Source organism: Peromyscus californicus, unplaced genomic scaffold, assembly GCF_007827085.1.
Source record: "Peromyscus californicus insignis strain IS unplaced genomic scaffold, ASM782708v3 Scaffold_4__1_contigs__length_199733344, whole genome shotgun sequence".
NCBI lineage: Eukaryota > Metazoa > Chordata > Mammalia > Rodentia > Cricetidae > Peromyscus > Peromyscus californicus.
Genome location: NW_026294562.1, coordinates 176025880 through 176048662, shown reverse-complemented (window position 1 = coordinate 176048662; position 22783 = coordinate 176025880). Strand labels below are relative to the sequence as shown.

Sequence of the window (22783 nt, the reverse complement as noted above, 5' to 3'; positions counted from 1 at the left end):
ACCCCCTCTCCAAGACAAGACACACAGGCCACAGGAAATTCTGCACTTTATTTGTGCCCATAACCCCTGGATGATCAGCCCCACTAGATGCAACCCTTCCCCAACACCTTCACAAAACACTGATTCTCTCCAGAGCTAAAATGACCCCTAGTTACCCACTACAGCCACCCTCCTCTCCCCTGGCCGGCGGATCTCCTGCTCTGAGGACTTGGCTCCCTCCCCTTGGCTGCCTTCTCATTGGTGTTCCATGTCCCTGTCTTAAAACCCCCCTCCCTGACTAAAGTCCTCAGCAGCACAGCTACTCTGACTGGCTTCCTGCCTTACCTCCATGCCAGGCCTGGCAACCCCCCACACCCAACTAAGGACTACCTGCGAAAAACACACTTGTTTTAGACTCCAGAAACCAGGGATCAGGCTGGATCCTCAAATTCCCTGAGGGCCCTGGTTCCTCAGTTGCACTGAAGGGGTACAGAAACTGACTAAGCCAAATAACCCACAATGGGGGTAGGTGGGGAGATCCACACATGGATGGGATAGGAGAGTGAAAGGGAGGGTTGGAATAAAGCTGGAGGCAGAGGGATAATGGATCTCCCTCCTCCAGCCTGGACCTGCACCCTAGGTGCTGCGGGTCCTCTGGCTTCGGGCCTTGTACACCTCGATTAGCAGGTCCTTCACGTACTGGATCTCCCGCTCCACTGATTCGGCCCTCTCCCTGAGCTCCCGGTTCCGTGCCTCCAGCCCCTGGCACTCGCCCTCCAGGGCCTCGCCCTCTGCCCGCTTCCTCTGGCGGTACCTGAGAGCTGCTGACTTGTTCTGATCTCTCTTCTTCTGCTTGCGGTCCCCTCGGGTGCTGGCAGGACTAGGGTAGGGGGCTGGGCGGGACGGTGAAGGCAGAGGGGCCAGAGGAGGCGGCGGCTGCTGGGGGACAGGCAGGGTTGCCAAGCCTGCCTCTCCTGGACCAGCATCACTGCGGCAGTAGACAGCCAGCAGGTCCAGGGTATCCAGAGTAGGGGGCTGAGGGAGGTCAAAGGTGGGCAGGGGCAAGGGCAGGGGCAGGGAGGGTGCTGGTGGTGGCGGGGAGGGTGGTGGGAGGAGTGGGGCATCAAGGAAGAAGTCTTCCATCTGTTCTAGCTCCTTCTTGAGCAGGGACGCCATGGCTTCCAGGTCAGGGGGGGCTGGAGAGGGTGGGGGGAGGGTCCCTGGGGGCAGAGGGGCCTCCAGAGGGAGGAGGGCCGTGAAGTCAACCCGCTCAGTCATCCAATCAGAGAAGCCGTCACCTGAGGATGGAAGGGGGACATAAAAGGCCCCTGAGGTCTGTCCTTTACCCACTTGATGCTCACTCATGTCCCATCCACTCAGTGTGACAAGTGACCAGCTAGCCAGCCATTAAATCTGTAGATCTGTCAGCAGACCAGTAAGTCAGGGCAGAAATCAGTGAGCCAGGCAACCAACACACCCACACCCACTAACTAGTCAAGCAGTCAACAGACCGACTAGCTTACCCACCAAGCCACTAACCAATGAATTTACCAACTAATCAGTGAGCCATAGAATCTACCAGCCAACAAACCAACAAACCAGGCACCAATAGCCAGCCAATCACACAACAAACCAGCCGATCAACCAAGCAACCAATTCATTAATCAATGAACAAACCAACCAACCAACCAGTCAACCATAGTTTACCAAACAACCAACCAACTAACCCACTAAAAGTGAATGAGGCAACCAACCAGTCAGCCAACCATCCAGTTCAGTAGCCAACCAAGTAACCCATGAAGTAGATAATGAACCAGTGAACCAGAGTTCACCAGCCAACAATCAGCTAACCCACTAACCAATGAACCAGTCAACCAACCAATCAGCCAATCAAACAGTTCACCAGACAACTTGTTGATAAACTAATTAACTCACTAATCAATCAATAAGCCAACCAATGAGTCAAATCAGTCAACCAATCAAGTCAGCCAATCAAGCAATTAATTTACCAACTAACCAATGAAATAATCAGCCAACCACTCAGTGAAGCAGTCAACCAACTAATGATCCACCCAACAAAAGTCAGCTATTATTTCTATAATCATTCTCTTTTCTGTAGGGCTGGTGGACGGCACCCTCCACCTGTTTTCTCTCATCGACTTTATTATTTATTTATTTATTTATTTATTTATTTATTTATTTATTTATTTAAGATAGGGTCTCATGTAGTCCAAGTTGGCCTTGGACCTGCTCTGTAGCTGAGGACAGTTTTAAACTTCAGATCCTTCTGCCTCTCTCCCAGGGTGCTGCTCTGTCTGTCTGTCTGTCTGTCTGTCTCTCTCTCTCTCTCTCACTCACATTCCATCTATTCATTCTTGTTTTCTGTTTTTGAGAAGCCTAGGTTGGCCTGCAACTTGTGGGCTCAAGAGGATGAGAAGCCCCTTGAACAGGGGGACCGACAGGCTTGTGCCACCAGGGGCAGCAACTCATTAATTGCTGAAATCCCAGTCTGGGCCAATCATCGGTTATACAGTCAGAAGAGAATGATGTCTGCCCCTGACTCTCGTCTTATCATGGCTCCTCTCTTCTCATCCCTTAGCCCTCAGTTCAGATGCTAAGGAGAAGGCTACTTGACTTCTCAACTAGGTCTTCCATCACTTTCAGCTCAGTGCTGTTTTCCACTTCTTCTTTTTTGTTTTCTGATGTTCCATGAGCTTAGGGATCTCTTGCTCTGAACCCTGAACACCTACAACCGTGCTGGGCACACTGCAGGCCCTCAGTACTGATCTCGTGAATGAATGAATTCTTCCCTTTTTCTGCCCCCTCCCCCACCTCCAGCATTCTTACCTGCCAGGGGCTCTCCCCCCCCTGGAAGCCCGCCCTCCAGGGCTCCCCCAAGGACCTCATAGGGGCCCAGGGGGGCAGGGGCCAGGGGGAGTTTCCCATAGTCTACGAGCCAGCCCAGCCCGCTAGCTGGGAGCAGGGCCCTGTCCAGTTCCAGCCCCAGGGTCGCCAGGAGTGACATGGCTGCGGCGCAGGCGCAGGGCACCGAGGGCAATGGAGGCTGCACCAGCAGTGGGGCGGCAGCTTGGGAGGTTGTTCAGCTGGGTGAAGACAGGCACCAAGACAAAGGTGGAGGACCTGTGAGGGAGACAGGAGGGGGTGAGGGTGGGTCAAAGCCTGTTTGACCCACAGGCCGCTCACACTTCCCTTCTCTCCCCAAATTCCAGAGAGCCACACATTCCCAAGGGAATTCTTGGGAACTCCCGAGCCTCAGCACAGAAGCCCAGCGTTTCCCCAGGGGATTACTCCAGCCCCTCCTACCCACCTCATCTCCTCCTCATAAAAAGTTTGACTCCCAGGGGAGTTTTCTTCTAGCCAGGTCCCTTCTGCATCAGTATTTCCACTAGGTTACATTCCCTTTATAGTCCACCGACCCCACAGGGGTTCCCAGGGGAACTCTGCCACGCCTGGGCCCTTCATCAGTGCCACACTCTCAAACCCCACTCTTCCCACAAAATTTCAGGTGACTTCTGCAGACACTCCACGAAGCCCCGCCCACTCGCCTGTCTCCCTCAGTTCCCGCCCTCAACTAGCAAGTCCCCAGAGGCCGCCCCTGGGGTCCTAGCTCCACCCCCTCTTAAAGGCGTTCCCAAGCCTTGTCCTCCCTGTCAATCTAAGCCAGTCCCCGCCCTAGAAGGTGCCTGATTGGAGGGGAGCTGGGCCTGAGTCAGCGCCTCCCCGGGCTGTCTAAACCCCACCCTTCCTTTCTCCTGTTAGCCAAGCGTCAAAGCGCACGCTCAGTCCTTGAAAGCCGTCCATTGCTGCGTCACTAGTGCGCATGTTTAGCCAACTACCAGCTGCCCTTCGTAGTTCAGGCCTCGGGTGGGCTAATGCGCGTGCGCAACACGGTGTGGGTCGCATCCTCTGAGTGGAGGAAAAGGAGCTGGGAAGTAGCGCGCAGGCGCGCGAGCCGACCTTAAGCCTCCCCCACTCCCCCCCCCAACTCTCCGGAAGCACACCCTCCCCCACGACTCGAGCCAAGTGCGCATGCTCAGCGGACCCGCCGGGCACCCTTTTCCCCTCTTCTGCGCCTGCGCGACCGTGGTTCCTCGCTCTTCGTCTCCCCACCCCCCACGAGGTCGGCCCGTGAAGCCCCGCGAGCTCTGTGAAAGGGCGGGAAAGGCGGTTGGAGAGGGAGGGGCGAGCGGTTACTCACTCCATGGCTGCGGAAAGAAGAGGCGACGGCGGCGGCGGCGGCGGCCTCGGCTGAACGATCGGTGGGAGCAGAGAGTGCTGGCGCGGTGAGCGCGGAAGCAGGGCCGGGGCACGACGGGATCACGGCTACAGAGCCATGGCGGAGGCCGAGCGGGCGGAGGCGGCGTGGCGGGAGCGCTAGGAGAAATGGTTCCGAGAGGATCGAGAATGAGGCGGCCCCGGGGCCTGGGGACAAATATACTGGGGGCGGCGCAGCGCGGGCCGCCTGGATCCCTCCGCGCCCCGCCCCCGCGTGGCCCCGACGGGGCGGTGGCGACCCCGGGCCCGCCATGTCGCCCGGACCCTCCGGACGCATGCTTCATGCGGAGGGCTCGGGCTCGATCTCCTCGTTTGATGGGATCCTACCCCGTCTCTCCACACCCGCAACCAGCTCCTCTCTCGTTCTCTCTCCCTGGTTCGCGAATTTGCCACCAGTCCCCAACCGATCTCTCCCCCTGAGAGCCTTCGTGGGTCGCGCCTGTCGTGGGATGGCGAGCTTAAGCTAGCTGAGGCTTCATGGCCGAGTTGAAAGCAGGAACAGCAAGATAATGTCCCCAAAATGTTTGTAGATAGGTGTATAAGCGCACAAATAGAGCAGCTATGGGAAATAGGCCACGAATTCCTAATCACAGGGCGCTTAGTTCAACATTTTTTTTCACATTTATTGTGTATGTGTGTGGTGGTTAGAGGACAGCTCTCAGGAGTCGGTTCTCCCACCATGTGGGTCCCAGACCTGGAACTCAGGTCACCATGTTTGACAGCCTTTACCCGCTGAGTCATTTCTCCTACTTCTTCTATTCGGTGTATTTTGTTTTAGTTAAGAACCCTGGGGTGGGGGCTGGAGAGATGGCTCAGTGGTTAAGAGCACTGACTGCTCTTCCAGAGGTCCTGAGTTCAATTCCCAGCACCCACATGTTGGCTCTCAACCATCTGTAATGAGAATATGTATATATAATAAATAGTTAAATCTTTTTTTTTTTAAAAAAAAAAAGAATCCTGGGGTGAACTCAGTCTCTCCACCCAGACCCTTAGCCATCCAACGTTCATCTGATGGTGTGTGGCCCACCTCCCAAGGTTTCTCTTTGCCATCTTCCACTAGTTCTCATTCTGCAGGCTGGTGCTCAGCCCTGCTGACCTCTTAGCTCTCATCGGATGGTTCATTGCTTTGCCCCTTGCTCTGACTTCCTTTCAGTTCTTGGTCTCTTGCTGAGCCCACTAGATAATTTTCTCCTACCCTGTCTGAAATAGGACGTTTATTTTCCACCTAGTATAAGAAGCCCTGTTGCCTTCCCAGGCTGATGCGTGAACCATGGTCATCTGTATCTCTCTATTTGTAGCAGCTGAGAGACTGAATCAGATCCAAATTGAGGGTTGAAGATGGAGCTCAGTAGAATGCTTGGACCTTGGGTTCTGTTCCAGCACCACATAAACTGGGGTTGGTGCTTACCTGTAATGCTAGTGTTTGGGAGATAGAAGCAGAAGGACTCATGAGTTCAAGGTGTTTTTAAGAAAGCAAAGATTTAAAGGCCAGGCCTGAGTCGCTGAGTGATCGCTCAAGTGGTAGTCTCTGAACTTGACAATCTGAGACCCGTCCTCAGGACATGCGTGGTCGGAGGAGAAAAGCAACTGAGAAAGTTGTCCTCTGACCTCCACTGCACTTGAGTGGTGGCATGCCTGAATCCTGAATAAGAGTGTAATTTTTCAAAAGTCCAAGGCTTGCCTGGACTAGAAAGTGAGTTTCTTAGCCCATCAAGGGAATTTACCAAAAAAAAAAATTATAATGGGCTGGAGTTGTAGGTCTGTGGTAGAGTGCTGCTTTCGAGGTCCTGGGTTCCATCTGGTATTGTAAAAGAAAAAAAAAAGCAGGTGGGCAAAGCTGATTTTGAAAATAACAAGAAGGAAGGCCTTGGGAGCTGACCATCTTCCCTTGGAGTGAGCACTCTTCTGTCTGCTGCCAGTGTATGAGCACGGGTTCTGTAGCCACATGATTGGTGTTCAGACTGTGTCCTACTTGCCAGCTATGGGGCTGTAGTAAGTCTGTGTGGAGTGTGCCTAAGCTGGTTGCTGAGAGGAAGGCTGCTGCAAATACAGAAGTGGGTGTGTCCTGTCTCCACTGGCATGCCTTCAGAATATCACACGTCTTCCACTTTTTATTTTCCTTTTCTTGTGGTATGCATTAGGGATTGAATTTGGATGCCTTGTGTTTAATAGGCCAAGCCCTCTTCTACTGAGCTACATCTCTACCCCATAGAGGGGTGTGTGTGTTTGGTTTTGAGAGTCTCTTGCATTCCAGACTGGCCTTGAACTTGGCTGTGTAGCGTAGGATGGCCTTGCACTACTGAGTCTTCTTGCCTTTACCTCCCAAGTGCTGAGATGACAGGTGTGCACCATACCCTTTGTAGGTGATGCTGGGATAGACCCAAGGGCTTCCTGCATGCTTCTTCCCTGGTCCCTTTCCCATAGGTGTTTTATTTTTGAGACACTATACTATGCTGCAGTGCCCATGGTGCTCTTATTTTTGGTTTCTTGCGATAGGGTCTCTCTTTGTAGCCCTGGATGTCCTGGAACTTGCTCTGTAGACCAGGCTGGCCTCAAACTCAGAGGCATGCCAACACCGCCCAGCAAATTTGGTATTTTAAAGTAAACTTGGAATAATCAGAGAGGTTGCAAAGACAGCACAGAAACACAAAGTCCTGTGGGGAGCCAGGAATAAGGGTGGAGCTGCTTGGAACTCTTTTCTGGTGCGGAGGGGCCTGAGCTGAGGAGTGAAGAGGCTGGTTGCAGGCAGTTGCATCAGCCCTGGCTCTGATGGATAGGAAGGGATGAGGGAATTCTCTGGGGGCCACAGAGCACCTGGCAACAGCTCCCGGGTAACAAAGCCCTGGGTAGGAAGTCCCAGAGCAGCAGTGGGGAGGGGTACTTGGAGGGGTATGCCTGGGCAGAACCCAGGGAATCTGGGGCTTTGTGCTAAGAAGAAAGCCTGGCATCCCAGAGGCCCCTAACTTGGTTATGGAAAACAAGACTGAGGAAAAGGGGAAGAGAATTGTGCATGGCCACAGTTGTCCTTGATAGAGCAGGGTTCCCCACCCTGCCAGGGTCCCGTGAGTCCTCAAACCCAGACCATTACCTAGGTTTGTTCTTTGCTTCAGTTGCTAGATGCTATCCATACCAGCCTGCCCTAGAGGAAACATACTTTACCTGATCTGCTTTTTAATTTTTGGTTAGTATGCAAAGAGAGGTTTCATTGTGACACTTCCTATATGTCTTTGTTCTTGTCCACCCAGCTGCTTCCCTCATTACCTGTACTGTTGCAGCAAGCCCTGGTTTCCCAGTTGAGGGAACAGCCCTATGTGATAGAAAAGGCTTGGGCTTTTTGGTGCCTGTGGCTAAGGGTTGGTCTGCCTGCTTGTGTCTTGGTTTCCATCTGCAGAGTAGGGTGAACACCGGCCTGTCAGTTGACAGTATGAGTGCATGTGGCATCATAGCTGGCTGTCTCCTGACTAAGAGGACCCACCTGGTCCAGGGCGGTGATGAGTCTTCATCAGCACACCCTGTAATGCTTGGGTACTAAGGGTGTAGCCAGGGAAAGCTCTCCTAGGAGCTCAGGTCTGCTGTAGCTTCCTTCCTGCCCCACCATACTCGTACATTCTGACCTGCCTAACGGATGGATGTCGGTGTACATGACCATCTCCTCCAGTACATAGAGGACAAGGTCAGGACTCTGTTCTTTCCCAGAATCCTCCCCAAGGCCCCCACCCCCACACACCCATCGTCAGCAATGCCGTAATCCCCACCCAGTGCTAGGGAGCAAGTTAAGCTATGTCACTAAGGCCAGGGCCAGGGGTTGGAGGTGGGCGTCCTGGCAAACAAGGGCGTGAAGGCCAAGGCCAGCTCAGCTGGGGAAAGGGCAGTGCCACGTGGCCGGGTGCTCAGAGTTCTCCAGAGGCCGCCGTTGTAACTCATCACCACCGAGTTGGCCCCATGCTTCTGCGCCAGCTCCCGCATTGTGGGTGTCACCTGTACTGGTTTATCCCCCCTTGCTGCTATGACAGGTGGAACTTAAAAGACTTGGACAGCATACACTTGCCACCTTAGAATTCTGGAGGTTCCCAGGGTTCCTGGCCATACGGATATGTAGAGGTGGCCTCGTTTTGAGGATGTGGCCCCTTGTATTTCTCAGGCCTGCCTGTCTGCCTCCACACTGGCAGCTTCTCCTTCCTCTGAGCTTCCTGGTTTCCCTACAGAAGCCCTGTGTTTGCGCATTGGGCCTTCTCAGATAATCCAGGGTGATTGAGTCGTGGAGGAGCCTTCATATAACTTGTCTACACAGAATGCTTTGCCAGTGGGATAGTGTTCACAGGCCATGGGGGACTGGTGTGGATGAATCTTGGGTGGCCATTATCCAACCTGCCACATCTTTCCTCTCCACCTGTGTCATCTAAGAGATATATACCCTTATCCTGAAATAGAGAGAAAGACCAGGGGAGACTGGGAGCAGTTGACACTGTAGTGTTCTGGAACTTAGAAGCCGGTCCTGATCACTGTGTGCCTGGAACCTTGGTGAAGAAAACAGGGACAGTGGCGGCGGCGACTTCAGGGCAGTGATGGTAGAGGGTTAGTTGTGAACAGGCCCAGGCGTCAGGACTGAGCTGTTCCAGAGGGACAGGAGGGCCCTCTTGAGCACCCCAATCACACCTGAAAGGGATTGCTGATTGAGCTGGGCAGCTGCTGAGTTGATAGAGAATATGGAGGTCTAGATTTTGTCTGAGGTTCAAGTTTAGACTATTAGCAAGTACTTGAGAAGAACTTGAATTCCCCACCAATTTGTGTCTGGTCCCTTGGAGCTTTAGCGTGGAGTGTTGAAGTCTACATTCTCTATGGCTACACCGAATTCCAGAGTTGCTGAGAACTTTGTGGGGAGGGACCTGCAGACAGGGCATGGGGACAAGTGACTGCTAGGAGGGGTCCTTTACCCTTTCTGCCCCTTAGCTGCCTTCTGTGCCCCAACAGATCCACCTCCCTCCTACAGAGGTGAGGGGACTTTCAGTCAGCAGAGGTCAGTGGTGACCTGGGGCTTTCTCTGGGTTGCATGCTAATGGGTCCATGAGCTCTACTGGGATTGGTTAGATAATATTGGCTTGATTATTTTGAAGGTTGCTCTCTATTGGGATATAATGCACAGTAGTCCTATCATCATAGTGTGTCATATTCTCTGCAGCCTTGCCTGGGTGGTAGTACCATGAGATATTGCTTTGTGCCACAAGCTGGGTCAGAGGGATTGCTATAGCCCTTTGCACTCCCACAGTGCTAGGGTTACCATCATGAGCCCTGCCATGGCCTGCAGGAGTGCCTCATCACAGAAGAAAATAACTGGGCCTGAACACAGCAGAATAGTTTGGCCTGCAGGAACAGATAGGAACCGAGGGGAGAAGACAGGTGTGAGCCACACTGTAAAGACCTCAGGAGCTCTGGATTCCTTGCTGCCCCCTCACGGGCAGACCCCACTGGGAGACACTGAGAGGTCAGGATGCCAGGTCTTCTTAGCAGGGCTATCCACAGCAGGTGGGGACAGAAGGTGCTCTCTGTTTCTGCTGAGTTAGATTTGAGAGTGGCACCTAAGCAGATCTGGGATGTCATGTGGGACTGGAAGACTAGAGGTGTCTTATGATGGGTAGGGTGGAAATGGAGGAATGTCTTGTAGGAGAGGTTCAGCAGGCAGCTGCTGAAGTTCTCTTGGCTTTGGTGGGACAGTAACAGGTTCCCACCTCATTTGCTGGGAGATCTTCACACAGGGTGGTGGCACGGGCTTTGTAACCCTGGCTCTTGGAGGTGGAGACAGCTGGAGTGGCTAATTTTGAGGCCCTGGCAACTTTGAGACTATCAAAAACAAAAATTTTTAAAGGGCTAAGGGTATTGCTTAGTTCCGTGATAGGGCCCTCTTGGCATACAAGGCACTGGTTCTTCTCCCAGAGCTACAGCAAGGGAGGGTGGGAGGCCACCCTGCCCTTGGCCTGCAGCCTGCTGTCACTCGATCCCCAGAGAAACCATTCCATATAGCCTGGGTGAGCCCTGCCTTCTGTCACTGCCTCTTCAGAAAACTGTTGGCTGAGAGAAGGGCTAGGGAAGTGCATAGTGACAAAGGAGCCCCTGAGCACTCTGTGGTACTTCCTGGTATTCACTCAGATGACCAGATCATTTCAGCCCATTTCCTCCCAGCTGGCCTGCCTAGCAACTGGTCTTTGCTCTTAGGACTCACTCCCAATCGGAGCTGGTACTGTGTTGCCTCTCCCCCTGCCCCCATTATTTGTTTGTTTAGAGGCAAGGTCTTGCTGTAGCGCCCACGCTGACCTCAGACTTTGAGCAATCTTCCTGTCTCAGCCTCCCAAGCGCTGGAAATATGTGCATACCCTTTGACAGGCTTCCTTACTCTTTGTGAGGCTAACACATATTCCATGGATGGACGTGTCAGGTCCGTTTGATTGGTTTTGACGAACTAATGAACGGTGTTATTGCCCTGGGGGTACATGTGCAAGGCAAGCTTATGTTGTGGTGCCAAGACATGGGTGCCTTGTTGAAAGAAACTGACCTTAAGGCACTTCCATTTTGTTTACAAAGTGGCTGCCACACCCTACAGCATCACAATTCATCTCTTCTGTGGCCACCCTAGTGGTTGTGAAATGGAACGTTTTTTTGTGGTCTGTCATGGATTTTCAGGAGACTAGTAGTGATGAAAATTCCCAAGGAATTTGCCTAAAGTGACGTGGTGACCTGAGACTACCATCCCTTCCTACCTTGAGTAGCTTAGCTTCTCTACTGGCTCCGTTTCCTTAACAGTGGGCCCTTGTAATAGCTTCCTGGACTCTTCCTTAGCAATGCTCTGGGGAAGCCTGACACTACCTCCTGGAGCTTCTGGTACTGTTGTTAGCAGAACTTGGCATTGTTTTGTCAGTGTATTGTCCTGTAGCTCACTTGTTGGCTGTCAGCTCTAGAGGACAGGTAGTTGGCTGGAGGGGTGGTTTTACTTTGCTTGGGAAAACCTTGCTCTGGGTGGCATTTGAGATTTGAAGTAGTTGGGTTGGAAGAGACATGGACTTGGCCAAACAATGTCTTTATCTCGTTTAACACTGGGTGTTGGAGGCTGAGCTGTGCCTTGCTGTCTTTGTTGGCCACACAGGTCTGTCCTGCTTGCTGTGATGGGTGTTGAGTGGCCAGCTTGTGTTTATTGTTAATGTGTTGGTACAGTAGGGTGTGGAAGGCCTGGAGCCTCCTCTGATGGATGAGGGCATGTCTGAGACTTTGATGACTAGAGCAGATGAGTGGCAGGCTACCAGGTGCAGTTGCTGGTCCTAGGGAGCTAGCATGTGCTCCACAGTCAACTAGCAGCCTACCCCAAATGCACCTGGAAACAACTGGCTTCCCAGCCCTGTTGGAGGGGATAATGATGTTTAATTTCCTGAGTGTCTGTCAGACAGTTGTGAATGGGTAAAATGTGTCCCAACCGTGGACTGTAACAGCAGCTGGATGAAAAACAAGCTGGAAGTGGGTTTACAGAGATAGTCTGTGACACACACACACACACACACACACACACACACACACACACACACACACACAAGGATTAATGAGATCTGTCCCTAGGGGAAATGCTACAGAAGCTTCTTAGAGCACTGTGGGACTCCTTCCTTTGTTTCTGTGTGTGTGTGTGTGTGTGTGTGTGTGTGTGTGTGTGTGTGTGTGTGTGAGAGAGAGAGAGAGAGAGAGAGAGAGAGAGAGAGAGAGAGAGAGAGAGAGAGAGAGCTTTTGTGAGATGCTGTGCCCAAGGAGGCCAGAGGGCAACTCCAGCACTGTAGTGAGAGGAAGTTGTGAACCGCCTATTGTGGGTGCTGAGAACCAACTCCTGCCCTCTGCAAGAGCAATACGTGTTCTTCTTAACTCCTCAGCCAGCTCTCCAGTCCTTTTCCTTTTTGAAACTGTCTTGCTATGTAGTCCAGGCAATCCTCCTGCCTCAGCCTCCCTAGATTACGCTAGATTACGCTCATGAACCATTGGGCAAGGTGTGTTGGCTGCAGGAGGTGAAAGCAGGAGAGAATTTTGAGTTTTATGTTTCCCTATCAAAACAAAATTAAAAATGGGGTTGGGCACAGAAGAAGGAGTTTTTCAGTGCAAGAGAGAAACTGTGCTTCAAATGAGTAGGAGCAGACACTAGACAACACCTGTGACTTTAATGGGGCCACTGTATGCCCTGTAGCAAGATTCAGTCTCAAAAGGTACTTCTAGAACCCTACTTGAGAACTAGGTGGGTGGTGTGCACTGTAAGGATTGCTGCTTAAACCTGGGGTTCAAGTTCATCCTAGCCAATGGCAGGACTCTATCTCAAAAACTTTTCCTTTAACCCCCTCTACTATAGGCTCCTGGTAGATGAGCTGGTTAAGTTTGTGGGGGTTGGTGTCTGTTTGTCACTTGAGCTGGTGGAGGCCCTAGGGAGTGAGGGAGGATGTAATTACTAATTAGCTGTGAACTGACTTCTGAGGTACAGAAAGTTTCCTCTGGAGGAAGGAGGGAGAAGGCTGAGGAGCTACGGATGCAGTCATTAGACACACACAGGGACAGGATTTAGTCAGTGCCTCTGAAAGCCTCATGGCCTTCCTCTACCCAGGAAGAGACTGTACCCGCTTCAGACGGTGTCTTCCTCTATTGTTGTTACTGCTTGAGACCAGATCTTGTCGTCAGAACTGGTGTTGACCTCTAGATTTTCTTGGCCCTTTTTTTTTTTTTTTTCCTTTACTTTGACATGATGGAAAAGTCTTAGCAGTGCACGTATGGGAAGGAAATACGGTGATAGCTGGGTGTCTGCTGGCTAGGGAGTGAGGAAGGAAAAGGAATGAGTGATGGCCCTCTTTCTTCCCCCTTTCCTTACCTTCCAGAATTCAAACCAACCTCCTGAGCCTTCTCCAGGGCCTCAGAAAATCCCTCCCACCCCTCGACACTTAGCATATAGGTCAGGCAGAGTTTGTGTTCAGGTCGCGTCTGTGTGGTGCTTTGTGTGCCTCAGTCAGGTCATGCATACAAACCTTGAAGTCAGTGGGGTACTACTGGTCTCCAAGGTGGGTGCTGTGCTTAGTCCTCATGGTGACATGGATGGCATTGTCATCTTGGGGAACACATAATCACAGTACAGCAGGTTGGAATTTCTGAGATGAATACAGGGGGAAAAAATGATACTGAGTAGCAGCCTTTTTTTTTTAAGTCATTTTTATTTTATGTGGGTGCACACGTGTGTGCATGAGGAAATCAGGGCAGCTATTAGGAGTCAGTTTTCTCTGCCTTATGAGTCCTACAAGTGGAACTCAGGTCACACAACTTGTTGTGTTTGGACAGGGAAAGTGCAGAATGGTGCTTGCCTACATGTTTAGAAACTTTCTGGAAAAACTGGGTATGGTGGTGTTGACCTGTGATCCCAACACCCAGGGCAGCAGAATCCGTAAATTCTAGGCCAGGTCTCCATTCAAGAGACCCTAGACAGAAGCATAGGTGACAGCCTGGGTCAGTGGTGGCTTGGGACCAGTACTGTAGTATTGAACTAAGCCATGTGATCAAACCACTGGATGTGGGGAGTGCACATGCTTGTTGTGGAATAGAATATTTAACTATGTAAAGATGTGTTGCTTTTGTTTATGCTGCATTTGTTTAACTATATAAGGATGTGTTGCTGTTACACCTTGCCTGCCTAAGGCACCTGATTCGTCTAATAAAAAGCTGACCAGCCAATAGCTAGGCAGAGGAGGGATAGGCAGTGCTGGTGGGCAGAGAGCAAAGGGGAGCCAGACAGACAGCCACAGGCCAACAGCAGAGGGCCAGACAGACAGGCAAGCAGATTGAGGTAAGTGTGCCTCAGGACAGCACATAGATTAATAGAAATGGGTTGCTTAAATTTGATTTTTCGAGACAGGGTTTCTCTGTGTAGTTTTGGTGCCTGTCCTGGATCTCGTTCTGTAGCCCAGGCTGGCCTCGAACTCACAGAGATCTGCCTGGCTCTGTCTTCCGGGTACTGGGATTAAAGACGCGGGCCACTGCCTGGAGGGTTACTTCAAATTAAAGAAAAACAAACAAACAAAAGCTAGCTAGAAACAAGCCTAAGCGAAGGCCAAGCATCCATAATTGTTAAGTCTTCGTGTCATGATTCAGGGGCTGGCGATCCAAAACGCCTGTTACACATGCTTGTAGAGGACAGAGGTCCATGTGGGGTCTCTTCCTCCACCTGATTGAGACTGGGTCTCCCACTGGATCTGGTCTCCGCTCTGCTCTGGCCATCTACACAGGTTGCCTCAGCCCTTCCCAGCTAGAAGGCACTGCCTGCTTTGCACTGAAGGAAACGTGGAGCTGATTTGTTCCCCGAGGGTTAGAGGATTTTCTTCCATGAGAAAGGCAGTGGGCTGGTTTGGTTCCAAGGAGACGTGGCACTTTGTGGGGGTCACGTTGTGGGGGTCGGTGTGGCCCAGCCTCCCAGAGATCAGTTTCCCTCCATCTCTTTTTAATTTTATTTTTATTTTATGTACATTGGTGTTTTGCCTGCACGTAAGGGTGTAGGATCCCCTGTAAGGGTGTAGGATCCCCTGGAACAGGAGTTACAGACAGGTGTGAGCCACCATGTGGTTACTGGGAATTGAACTCAGGTCCTCTGGAAGAGCAGCCAGTGCTCTTAACCTTACTGAGCCATCTCTCCAAACCCCAGGTTCCCCCCTTTCTTGCCTCTGCCTTCTCTCCTCCTTCCCTCTCTGGTGACCTTTGGTCCTGCCATGAATCTTTTCCTGCAGACTTTAATTTTGTCTCAGCAAGGCAAAACTTCTGGTTAGAAGGGTGTTCCACTCACAAAAGCAGCAGCAGAAGAGCAAGCACCCTATTTTTGTTTTTTTTAAAGACATGATCTCATGTAGTCTAGGCTGGTCTCAAGTTCACTGTGTAGCTGGCAGACCTTGAGCCCTTGTTCCTCCTGATTCCACCTTCTAAGTGCTAGCAAGTACACGCGTGTGCCACTATGTCCATATTGTTGGAGTTCTTAAAACTATTAACTGTCCTGCACCAGAAGGTTCCCTCGGAGAGCTAGCTGCTGTCCAGTCCTTCCCTGGCTCTGCATTGTCATAGCACCACCTGGTGGCCACTGGCTGTATGCCAGAACAAAACCTGTTAAGTTTTTTTCCCCAGCTAGCACCTGACGGGGATCTGATCTTCATTCATTCTTTAATACCCTACTTTTTCAGATGGAAAACCTGAGGTACGGTGGCAACCTTAAGACTCAGATCCCGGGGCCAGGACTGGGGGGCAGCAGGAGTCTGGGGTAAGATGCCCTCGGGGCTTCCATCTCCACTGTATGGCTGGCCTGGGCCTCTGCTGTATTCCCTTGAAGAGGTTAGTTACAGCCTATACCCTCTTTGATCCTGTTTTCCACTCAGGAAGGTTCCAGAGCCTGTTGAGTGGTGCTCTGGCTAGTACTGTGATGTAACATGCAGTTACATGCAGCTCTTTTTTTTTTTTTTTTCCCCGAGACAGGGTTTCTCTGTGTAGCTTTGCGCCTTTCCTGGATCTCGCTCTTGTTCAGACTAGCCATGAGCACTTACATAATTGCCCAGAACAAAACAAACAGATGCCATCATCCTTGGTCAGTCTGTCACAGATAGCTTATTGCTGCTGAGGTCTCTTGGTGGATAGTGCTTACTGTGCATATGAAGATATATAGCCCCGGTGAAGCAGCATCCACACCTGACTCTTGAACATTTCATGTGCATGGCCCGCGCCCCCACCCCCCACCCCCATCTCCAGCTTCTTCTTGATCCCACACTAGACTTCCCAACTGTGCCTCTTGTTAAATGAGCTCTGTTCTGCACATGGCCTCTCCTCGGTTCCCTCCGGTGACTCACTGACCACATGGGTCAAACCAGCACAAATGGAGTGACACCATTGTGACCCAGCTTCCTGGCTTGTGACCTCTTCTTCCTCCTCTGTAGTTGGTTGGTTTTGTTTTGTTTTGTTTGTTTTACTCTTTGCTCTTTGGGGGCCAACCACCCAGCTCCCAAATAAATACACGGAGACTTATTCTTGCTTATGAATGCCCAGCCTTAGCTTGGCTTGTTTCTAGCCAGCTTTTCTTAACTTATCCCATCTACCTTTTGTCTCTGGGCTTTTACCTTTCTCTATTCTATATACCTCTCTTAACCTCTTACTCCGTGGCTGGCTGGGTGGCTGGCCCTTGAAGTCCTCTTCTCCTCTTCTCTCTCCCCCCCCCCTCGCTCTTCTCTGTTCTCTGGATTTCTCCTATACATTCACTCCCTCTGCCTGGCAGCACAGCCTGTCCCTCTCCTGCCTACCTATTGACCACTCAGCTCTTCAGTAGACCATCAGGTGTTTTAGACAGGCACAGTAACACAGCTTCCCAGAGTTAAACAAATGCAACATAAAAGAACGCAACACATCTTAAAGTAATATCCCACAACACTCTACTGAGGGACCTGTGTGATAGCCTTGGGTACAGATGGGTCATCCAGAGCTATCTCCATCTTGAGCTCATCTTGTGTCTGTCAAGTCCTTTAGCCACATAAGGCACACACTTCTTCTAGCACATGCTAGTGATACCTGTTGCTTTGACACAGCACTGCTACCACAGTGAGTGCTCAGCTTTCGTGTGGATAAGTGTGCAGGTGGAATTTGTTTGTGCTTCACCACTTGGGTTCAGAGGACAAGCCCTAATTCCCTGCTTGGTAGCCATCTTGCTTAGGGTAGTGTTGAGTGTGAAAAGTAGTACGAGTGACTTTGGCAGGCCGGCTGTGAGTCAGCACACAGATGATCGGGAAGCACGAAGGACCTTCCACTGCCATTAAGGCTCACATCAGAAATCCCAGCACTCAGGAGGCAGGAGCAAGGCAGCCAGCATGGCTCAGAAAACTAACCAAGACATGGGTGGAAGGAGGTTGTGGAACTGGGAAGAAGGCTGGTGATTGAGGGCTGGGGAGAATGCAGCAGCCTAGGCTACTCCTCTGTCTCAGTGTGGCTGTCTAGCCCATGTGCCATGTTGTGAGCCTGTTACCAGGAGCTGGCTGCTTCCTTTCCCCTGGGCTCTCTTGGGAGCCTCTCCCCTGGTGAAGATGGACGGGCCACAGCTAAAGGGCTTCCAAGACTTAGTGGGTCATCACTTGCTCAAGGAGTCAGGCCCTGGCTTGTGCTCATCTCTGTCCCCAGAGCAGTTCAAGTTCCTGACCTGGCTCATCACCCCACCTTCCTCCCAGTACGTTGCTTCCAGCTTCCTCTCCAGTTTAGCCCATACTTGTCAGGCCCCTGTACCAGGGTGTAGAAGCAGAGGCAGGCAGGCCTCTGAGCTGGTGTACATGGTGAGTTCCAGGCTATATAGTGAGAACTCGTCTAAAAACAAACAAACCGTCCAAGTCATTGGCATGGCGTCTGTGGCTGTGTCAGCACTGGTGCCAGTAACCAAGACCACCGGCCCCCAGTGTTTGACAGGACTTGGGTGGCCCTCTCCTTTCAGTCCCCGGACCTCACACATGGTGCTGCATACTGATAACTGTCCTAGCAGAGACAGTATGGGTAGCCAAGCCATCAGCATCCCAGGAGGATTGTGTCATGGACTGGCAGGAGAGCCACGTACCAGTGGCTCTGAGTGCCTGAAACCAGGGAAGCTCACCTGAATCATGAGGGTCACCCCTGTGGTCTCTGACACTACCATAAGTCACATTAGCACAGACTAGTGGGTACCTATTCCAGGAACTTGGGTTCCCGCCATATGTCCTGGCACTGTGGTCTGAGCTGGTGACTTTAAACAGTGTCACAACACCTTAGCATGGAAAACTTGACATAGTTTTTTTTTAGTAACTACAAACTTTCTGTAAATGAGAATTCTCAGCTGCAGTTTACTAATAGCAAAAGCTTTCCACTGAGTTCTTAAGAACTGAGGTATGAAGCATGGTTGATTGGGTGCGTGGGCAGCTTTAACTCATCCAGTCCAGGTGCTCACCAGTGAGGAAGTCTCTGTCGTGCCAGAGTTGTCTGGGTGCTAACAGGGCTCCAGTGGACCTGCTATGCCCTTTTCAGAGTGAAATAACACTCCTTCCCCAGAAGCTCCTGTAAGCTCAAGGGGCAGGACCAGAGTTCAGAGCAGGCCTTAGCTGTTTTCAGTGAAGGAAAATGGAACACGACTTTGCTTCCTCCTGAGTCCCATCTCCCTTCTGTGCACTGTCCAGAAACGCATCTCTCCCAGGACTGCTGTGGGGCCAAGGAAGGAGAATACCACATGGTGCTGTCTCCAAAGTAGGGCAGGGGCTGCTGCCCAGAAGCCTCGGGACTGCTGTTGTGGTTCTTTGTCACGGCCTGATGACTCACTGACCAGGGCCACAGACTAAATTCATAGTAAACCCGAGGTTAGCCACACTGGGTCTTCTTCAGAGCTTCATAGCTGGGCTCTGGCACTACCCACAAGCCGCCTTCTTACTCTGAAAATGTCACAGGGACAGAGAGCACCCCAAATCATGTCTTCCTATCAGCTGCTCAGCACCCTAGGTGCCACCCCACTTTGCTGAGGCAGGGACTGAGCTCAGAGGGGCTTAATGTTCTTGTTAATGTTGAGAGGGGGACTGGGTCACTCGGGTCTGCTACACTTGACATCTGTGTTTATTTCCTCCGGCTGTTATCACAGCCTGCCATGGACTTAGGGCCTCAGAACAGCAGGCAAGGGAGGGTACGACAGTATGTGCCTATAATCCCTACATTGGAAAGATTGGGGCAAAAAGGATTGTAAGGTTGAAGCTAGCCTGAGCTTCATAGTGAGACCCTGTCCCAGAGAACAAAATGTCAGTGGCTGGGGGGTGGCTTGATCAATAGAGTGATTACCACACAAGCATGAAGACCTGAGGTCAATCCCCAGCACCCCCATGAAAGCTGGACATAGTGGCCAGTGCTAGCATCTCAGTGCAGGAGAGGTGTGGGCAGGTGGGTCCCTGGAGCTTTCTGGCCGGCTCGCCTGCCTAACTTAATTGGCGAGTTGTAGGGTCCCAGTGAATCTCTCTCTCAAAAGATAGATAATAACGAAAAAGACGTGTCATTACCACACCCAGTTTGGAAGCTGTGGTGCTTCTCTGCTGTGGAATGAGCCTTTGGGCAGTGCTGCCCACAAAAGGGATGGGGTGCCTATCGCCTCAAGAGGCCACAGCAGGGGTCACACAGCTCTGAAGGGTCCACTCGGCTGCACTTTATTCCACATGGAATGTGTGTCTGTGGTATTGTATGAAATATTCGACTTTGCATCTCTGTCTCACTGTCCCACACCAGGATAGGGGAAGTGCCCTGTGACTCCATCAGGTCCCCTGTACCAGCTTCTGTCTCACCATCTGCTGGGGCCTGGGGAGGTGACACAGCTTTCCAGCTACCTCCATAGTGCTGGTGGGACAAAAATCTTAACCTCCTAGGTGGTGCCTGCAGCGCTCCCTGCCAACTTCCTCACCACATAAGCTTTAGGAACAGCAGCTGGGTGCCGTTGCCTGGAGCTGCTTCAGTTAGAACTTGCAGAAATCCAGCACTCTAAGTGGGGTGGACTGTGGTGCTGTTGGCTTACTGAGTGCTCTTTTCCCTCTTCCCTTTGTCCCTTGGGCTCATCACTGGTGGCGACTGCTCGCTTCCACCTAGAGGAGAACCCCAGATGACATCTGATTGGCTGATCTGGGTCTCTATTTATCCCTGAGCACTGGATGGGCTCTCATGCCCACCCCGAGTTAAGAGGGCCCAGTTCCCGGGCCTACTCTGCCCCACGAATCAAGGGCGAGTACTGGCAGCCTGGAAGAACTGGTCGTGCGGGTGTTCCTTGTGCCCTGGTCCCACTCACTAGAGTGCCTTCTTGACTGCCTCAGACCTCCTCCCTGGTAGTGGAAGCTGCACATGTCCAGGAGTACTGAACTCCAGTTGGTTTACTGGAGCTTGTTAGTTTAGCAAAGGAAGAGGCAGGGCTGCTGCCAGCTCTGTATCCAGCCCGCTACCCTCCACACCACTGAGCTTACCTGTCCCAAACTACCATCTGACCATGTCACTTCCTCTGCTCTAGAAACCTCCCCAAGGTTGCAGACGCTGACGGATTTGCCCCAGAGTCGGAGTAGCTGCCACCTGGAGATTCCACAGCCATGAGTGGGTTTAACTTTGGAGGCACCGGGGCCCCTGCTGGCGGCTTTACATTTGGCACTGCGAAGACTGCAACCACCACAGCTGCCACTGGTTTTTCCTTCTCTACTTCCGGCACTGGAGGGTTTAATTTTGGGACTCCCAGCCAGCCAACCGCAACCACCCCTTCCACTGGCCTCTTCTCACTCACCACACAGACCCCAACCACACAGACCCCAGGATTCAACTTTGGAACAACGCCTGCTTCTGGAGGAACTGGCTTCTCCCTGGGGATCAGCACCCCAAAACCCAACCTGAGTAACACAGCTGCCACATCCGCTACAGCCAACACTGGCAGCTTTGGGCTTGGCAGTAGCACCCTCACCAATGCCATCTCAAGTGCTGGCACCTCCAGCCAGGGGACAGCCCCCACTGGCTTTGTCTTTGGGTCCTCTACCACCTCTGCTCCATCTACTGGCTCCACGGGGTTCTCATTCACCAGTGGCAATGCATCCCAGCCTGGAGCGTCTGGCTTCAGCATTGGCTCTGTGGGTAGCTCAGCCCAACCCACAGCACTGTCTGGCTCTCCCTTCACTCCAGCCACGCTGGTGACCACCACCGCAGGAGCGGCACAGCCAGCTGCTGCTGCACCCACTGCTGCCACCACCAGCACAGGGTCCACACTGTTTGCCTCCATAGCGCCTGCTCCTGCCTCATCCAGTGCTACAGTGCTGTCCCTCTCAGCTCCGGTGACAACTGCAGCCACTCCTGGTGCTGGAGCTCTGGGCTTCAGCCTCAAGGCCCCTGGAGCAGCTCCCGGCACCTCCACCACCAGCACCACCACTGCCACCACCACCTCCTCTGCTGCCACTGCTGGCTTTGCCTTGAGCCTGAAACCCTTGGTGCCAACTGGCCCCGGTAGTGTGGCCACTACTGGGACTTCTCTGCCTGGCTCCAGCACAGCAGCTGGGACTACCACAAGTCCTGCGATGACCTACGCACAGCTGGAAAGCCTGATCAACAAGTGGAGCCTGGAGCTGGAGGATCAGGAGCGGCACTTCCTGCAGCAGGCCACACAGGTCAATGCCTGGGACCGCACACTGATTGAGAATGGGGAGAAGATCACCAGTCTGCACCGCGAGGTGGAGAAGGTGAAGCTGGATCAGAAGCGACTGGATCAGGAGCTGGACTTCATCCTATCACAGCAGAAGGAGCTGGAGGACCTGCTGAGCCCATTGGAGGAGTCAGTGAAGGAGCAGAGTGGTACCATCTACCTTCAGCATGCCGACGAGGAGCGTGAGAAGACCTTCAAGCTGGCTGAGAACATCGATGCCCAGCTCAAGCGCATGGCACAGGACCTCAAGGACATCATCGAGCACCTGAACATGGCTGGTGGCCCTGCAGACACCAGCGACCCACTGCAGCAAATCTGCAAGATCCTCAACGCACACATGGACTCCCTTCAGTGGGTGGACCAGAGCTCTGCCCTGCTGCAGAGGAGGGTGGAAGAGGCCAGCCGTGTATGTGAGGGCCGCCGCAAGGAGCAGGAGCGCAGCCTGCGCATTGCCTTCGACTAGCCCTGCATGAATGGGAGGGCCTTCTTGGGTTACAGGGATGCTGGCTTTCTGTTGGGTGGGTGTGCTGTTGAGAGAAAAGTTCTTTGGTTTGACTTCCAGTTAGCAGAAGTTGTACCAGGCATGGCGCTCATTGATGTAACCTATGTGCTCTGGAGCCAGGCATGAATGTCACTGAGCTCTGGGCTAGCATTTAAAGAACAAGGGCAAGTGTTGAATTCAGTGCTGCCTCACGGCAGCTTCAGTTCTGATTCGTCCAGCTCATCCTGACTCAGCCACTCCAGAATGGCTGTGCCAGTGGGGACAGAGCACTCCAAAGGAGATGCTGGCCAAGACATTTACCTGGGATGGAGACATGGTGGGTTTGAAAGACCAAGGTTTCTGCACCTCTCCAGCTCCCATCTAGCCCGTGTCCTCGAGCTTCTGCCACACAAAGTAGATTCACCAAGGCACACTGAGCTAACAGTTGTTTTGCGCTGGCTACCTCTTTCACCCCTAGATTGTGGGCTCCTATGGCAAGGACTGATGCCCTTGGGGCCAGAGTGAGAGCAGATTTGCTTCTGGATATCCCAGTGTCAAATCTATCTTAGTCACGGTCTTGAAGGCTAGTCGTCATGTCCTGGTCTGTTTTATTTCCCTGTACTCTGCTGTAGCCTTTGTGGTCCCTGATCAAATATTGTTCTTCTAAATAAAGAAAACTTTGTGAAATCAGACCTGCTGTGAACGTAAGTAATGAAGAAAGGTCCAAGACTCGGCAGGGCAGGAAGGGGCACAGCTGGTGGGATATCTAGTCCTGGGCCATTGGGTTGGAACCACTGGCTGAG

At 52.3% G+C, this 22783-nt stretch overlaps 2 protein-coding genes across 3 annotated transcripts; one reads left to right on the top strand and one right to left on the bottom strand.

The window, feature by feature from the left end:
• Nucleotides 1-29: 29 nt before the first annotated feature.
• On the bottom strand, nt 30-4310 carry Atf5 (activating transcription factor 5). 2 transcript variants are annotated; one of them, XM_052714077.1, is made up of 3 exons: nt 4199-4310; nt 2827-3120; nt 30-1277 (listed from the first exon to the last, which is right to left on the bottom strand). In XM_052714077.1, exons 2-3 carry the CDS (start codon nt 3002-3004, stop codon nt 616-618), a joined length of 840 nt encoding a protein of 279 aa, XP_052570037.1. In that variant the 5' UTR covers nt 3005-3120; nt 4199-4310; the 3' UTR covers nt 30-615. The 2 variants fall into 2 exon arrangements, with proteins under 2 accessions (XP_052570037.1, XP_052570038.1); XM_052714078.1 differs by lacking the exon at nt 4199-4310 and adding an exon at nt 3308-3551.
• Nucleotides 4065-22670, top strand: Nup62 (nucleoporin 62). The gene is made up of 2 exons (XM_052714074.1): nt 4065-4283; nt 20333-22670. Exon 2 carries the CDS (start codon nt 20409-20411, stop codon nt 21960-21962), a length of 1554 nt encoding a protein of 517 aa, XP_052570034.1. The 5' UTR covers nt 4065-4283; nt 20333-20408; the 3' UTR covers nt 21963-22670.
• Nucleotides 22671-22783: the final 113 nt, after the last annotated feature.

What these genes read in the sequence shown, in the direction of transcription:
- Atf5 (XM_052714077.1), bottom strand. Translation starts at nt 3,004, where the DNA reads ATGTCACTCCTGGCGACCCTGGGGCTGGAACTGGACAGGGCCCTGCTC. An exon ending in GGGGGGAGAGCCCCTGGCAG is followed by an intron (nt 1,278 to 2,826) that starts GTAAGAATGCTG and finishes TTCCATCCTCAG; the next exon opens with GTGACGGCTTCTCTGATTGG.
- Nup62 (XM_052714074.1), top strand. Translation starts at nt 20,409, where the DNA reads ATGAGTGGGTTTAACTTTGGAGGCACCGGGGCCCCTGCTGGCGGCTTT.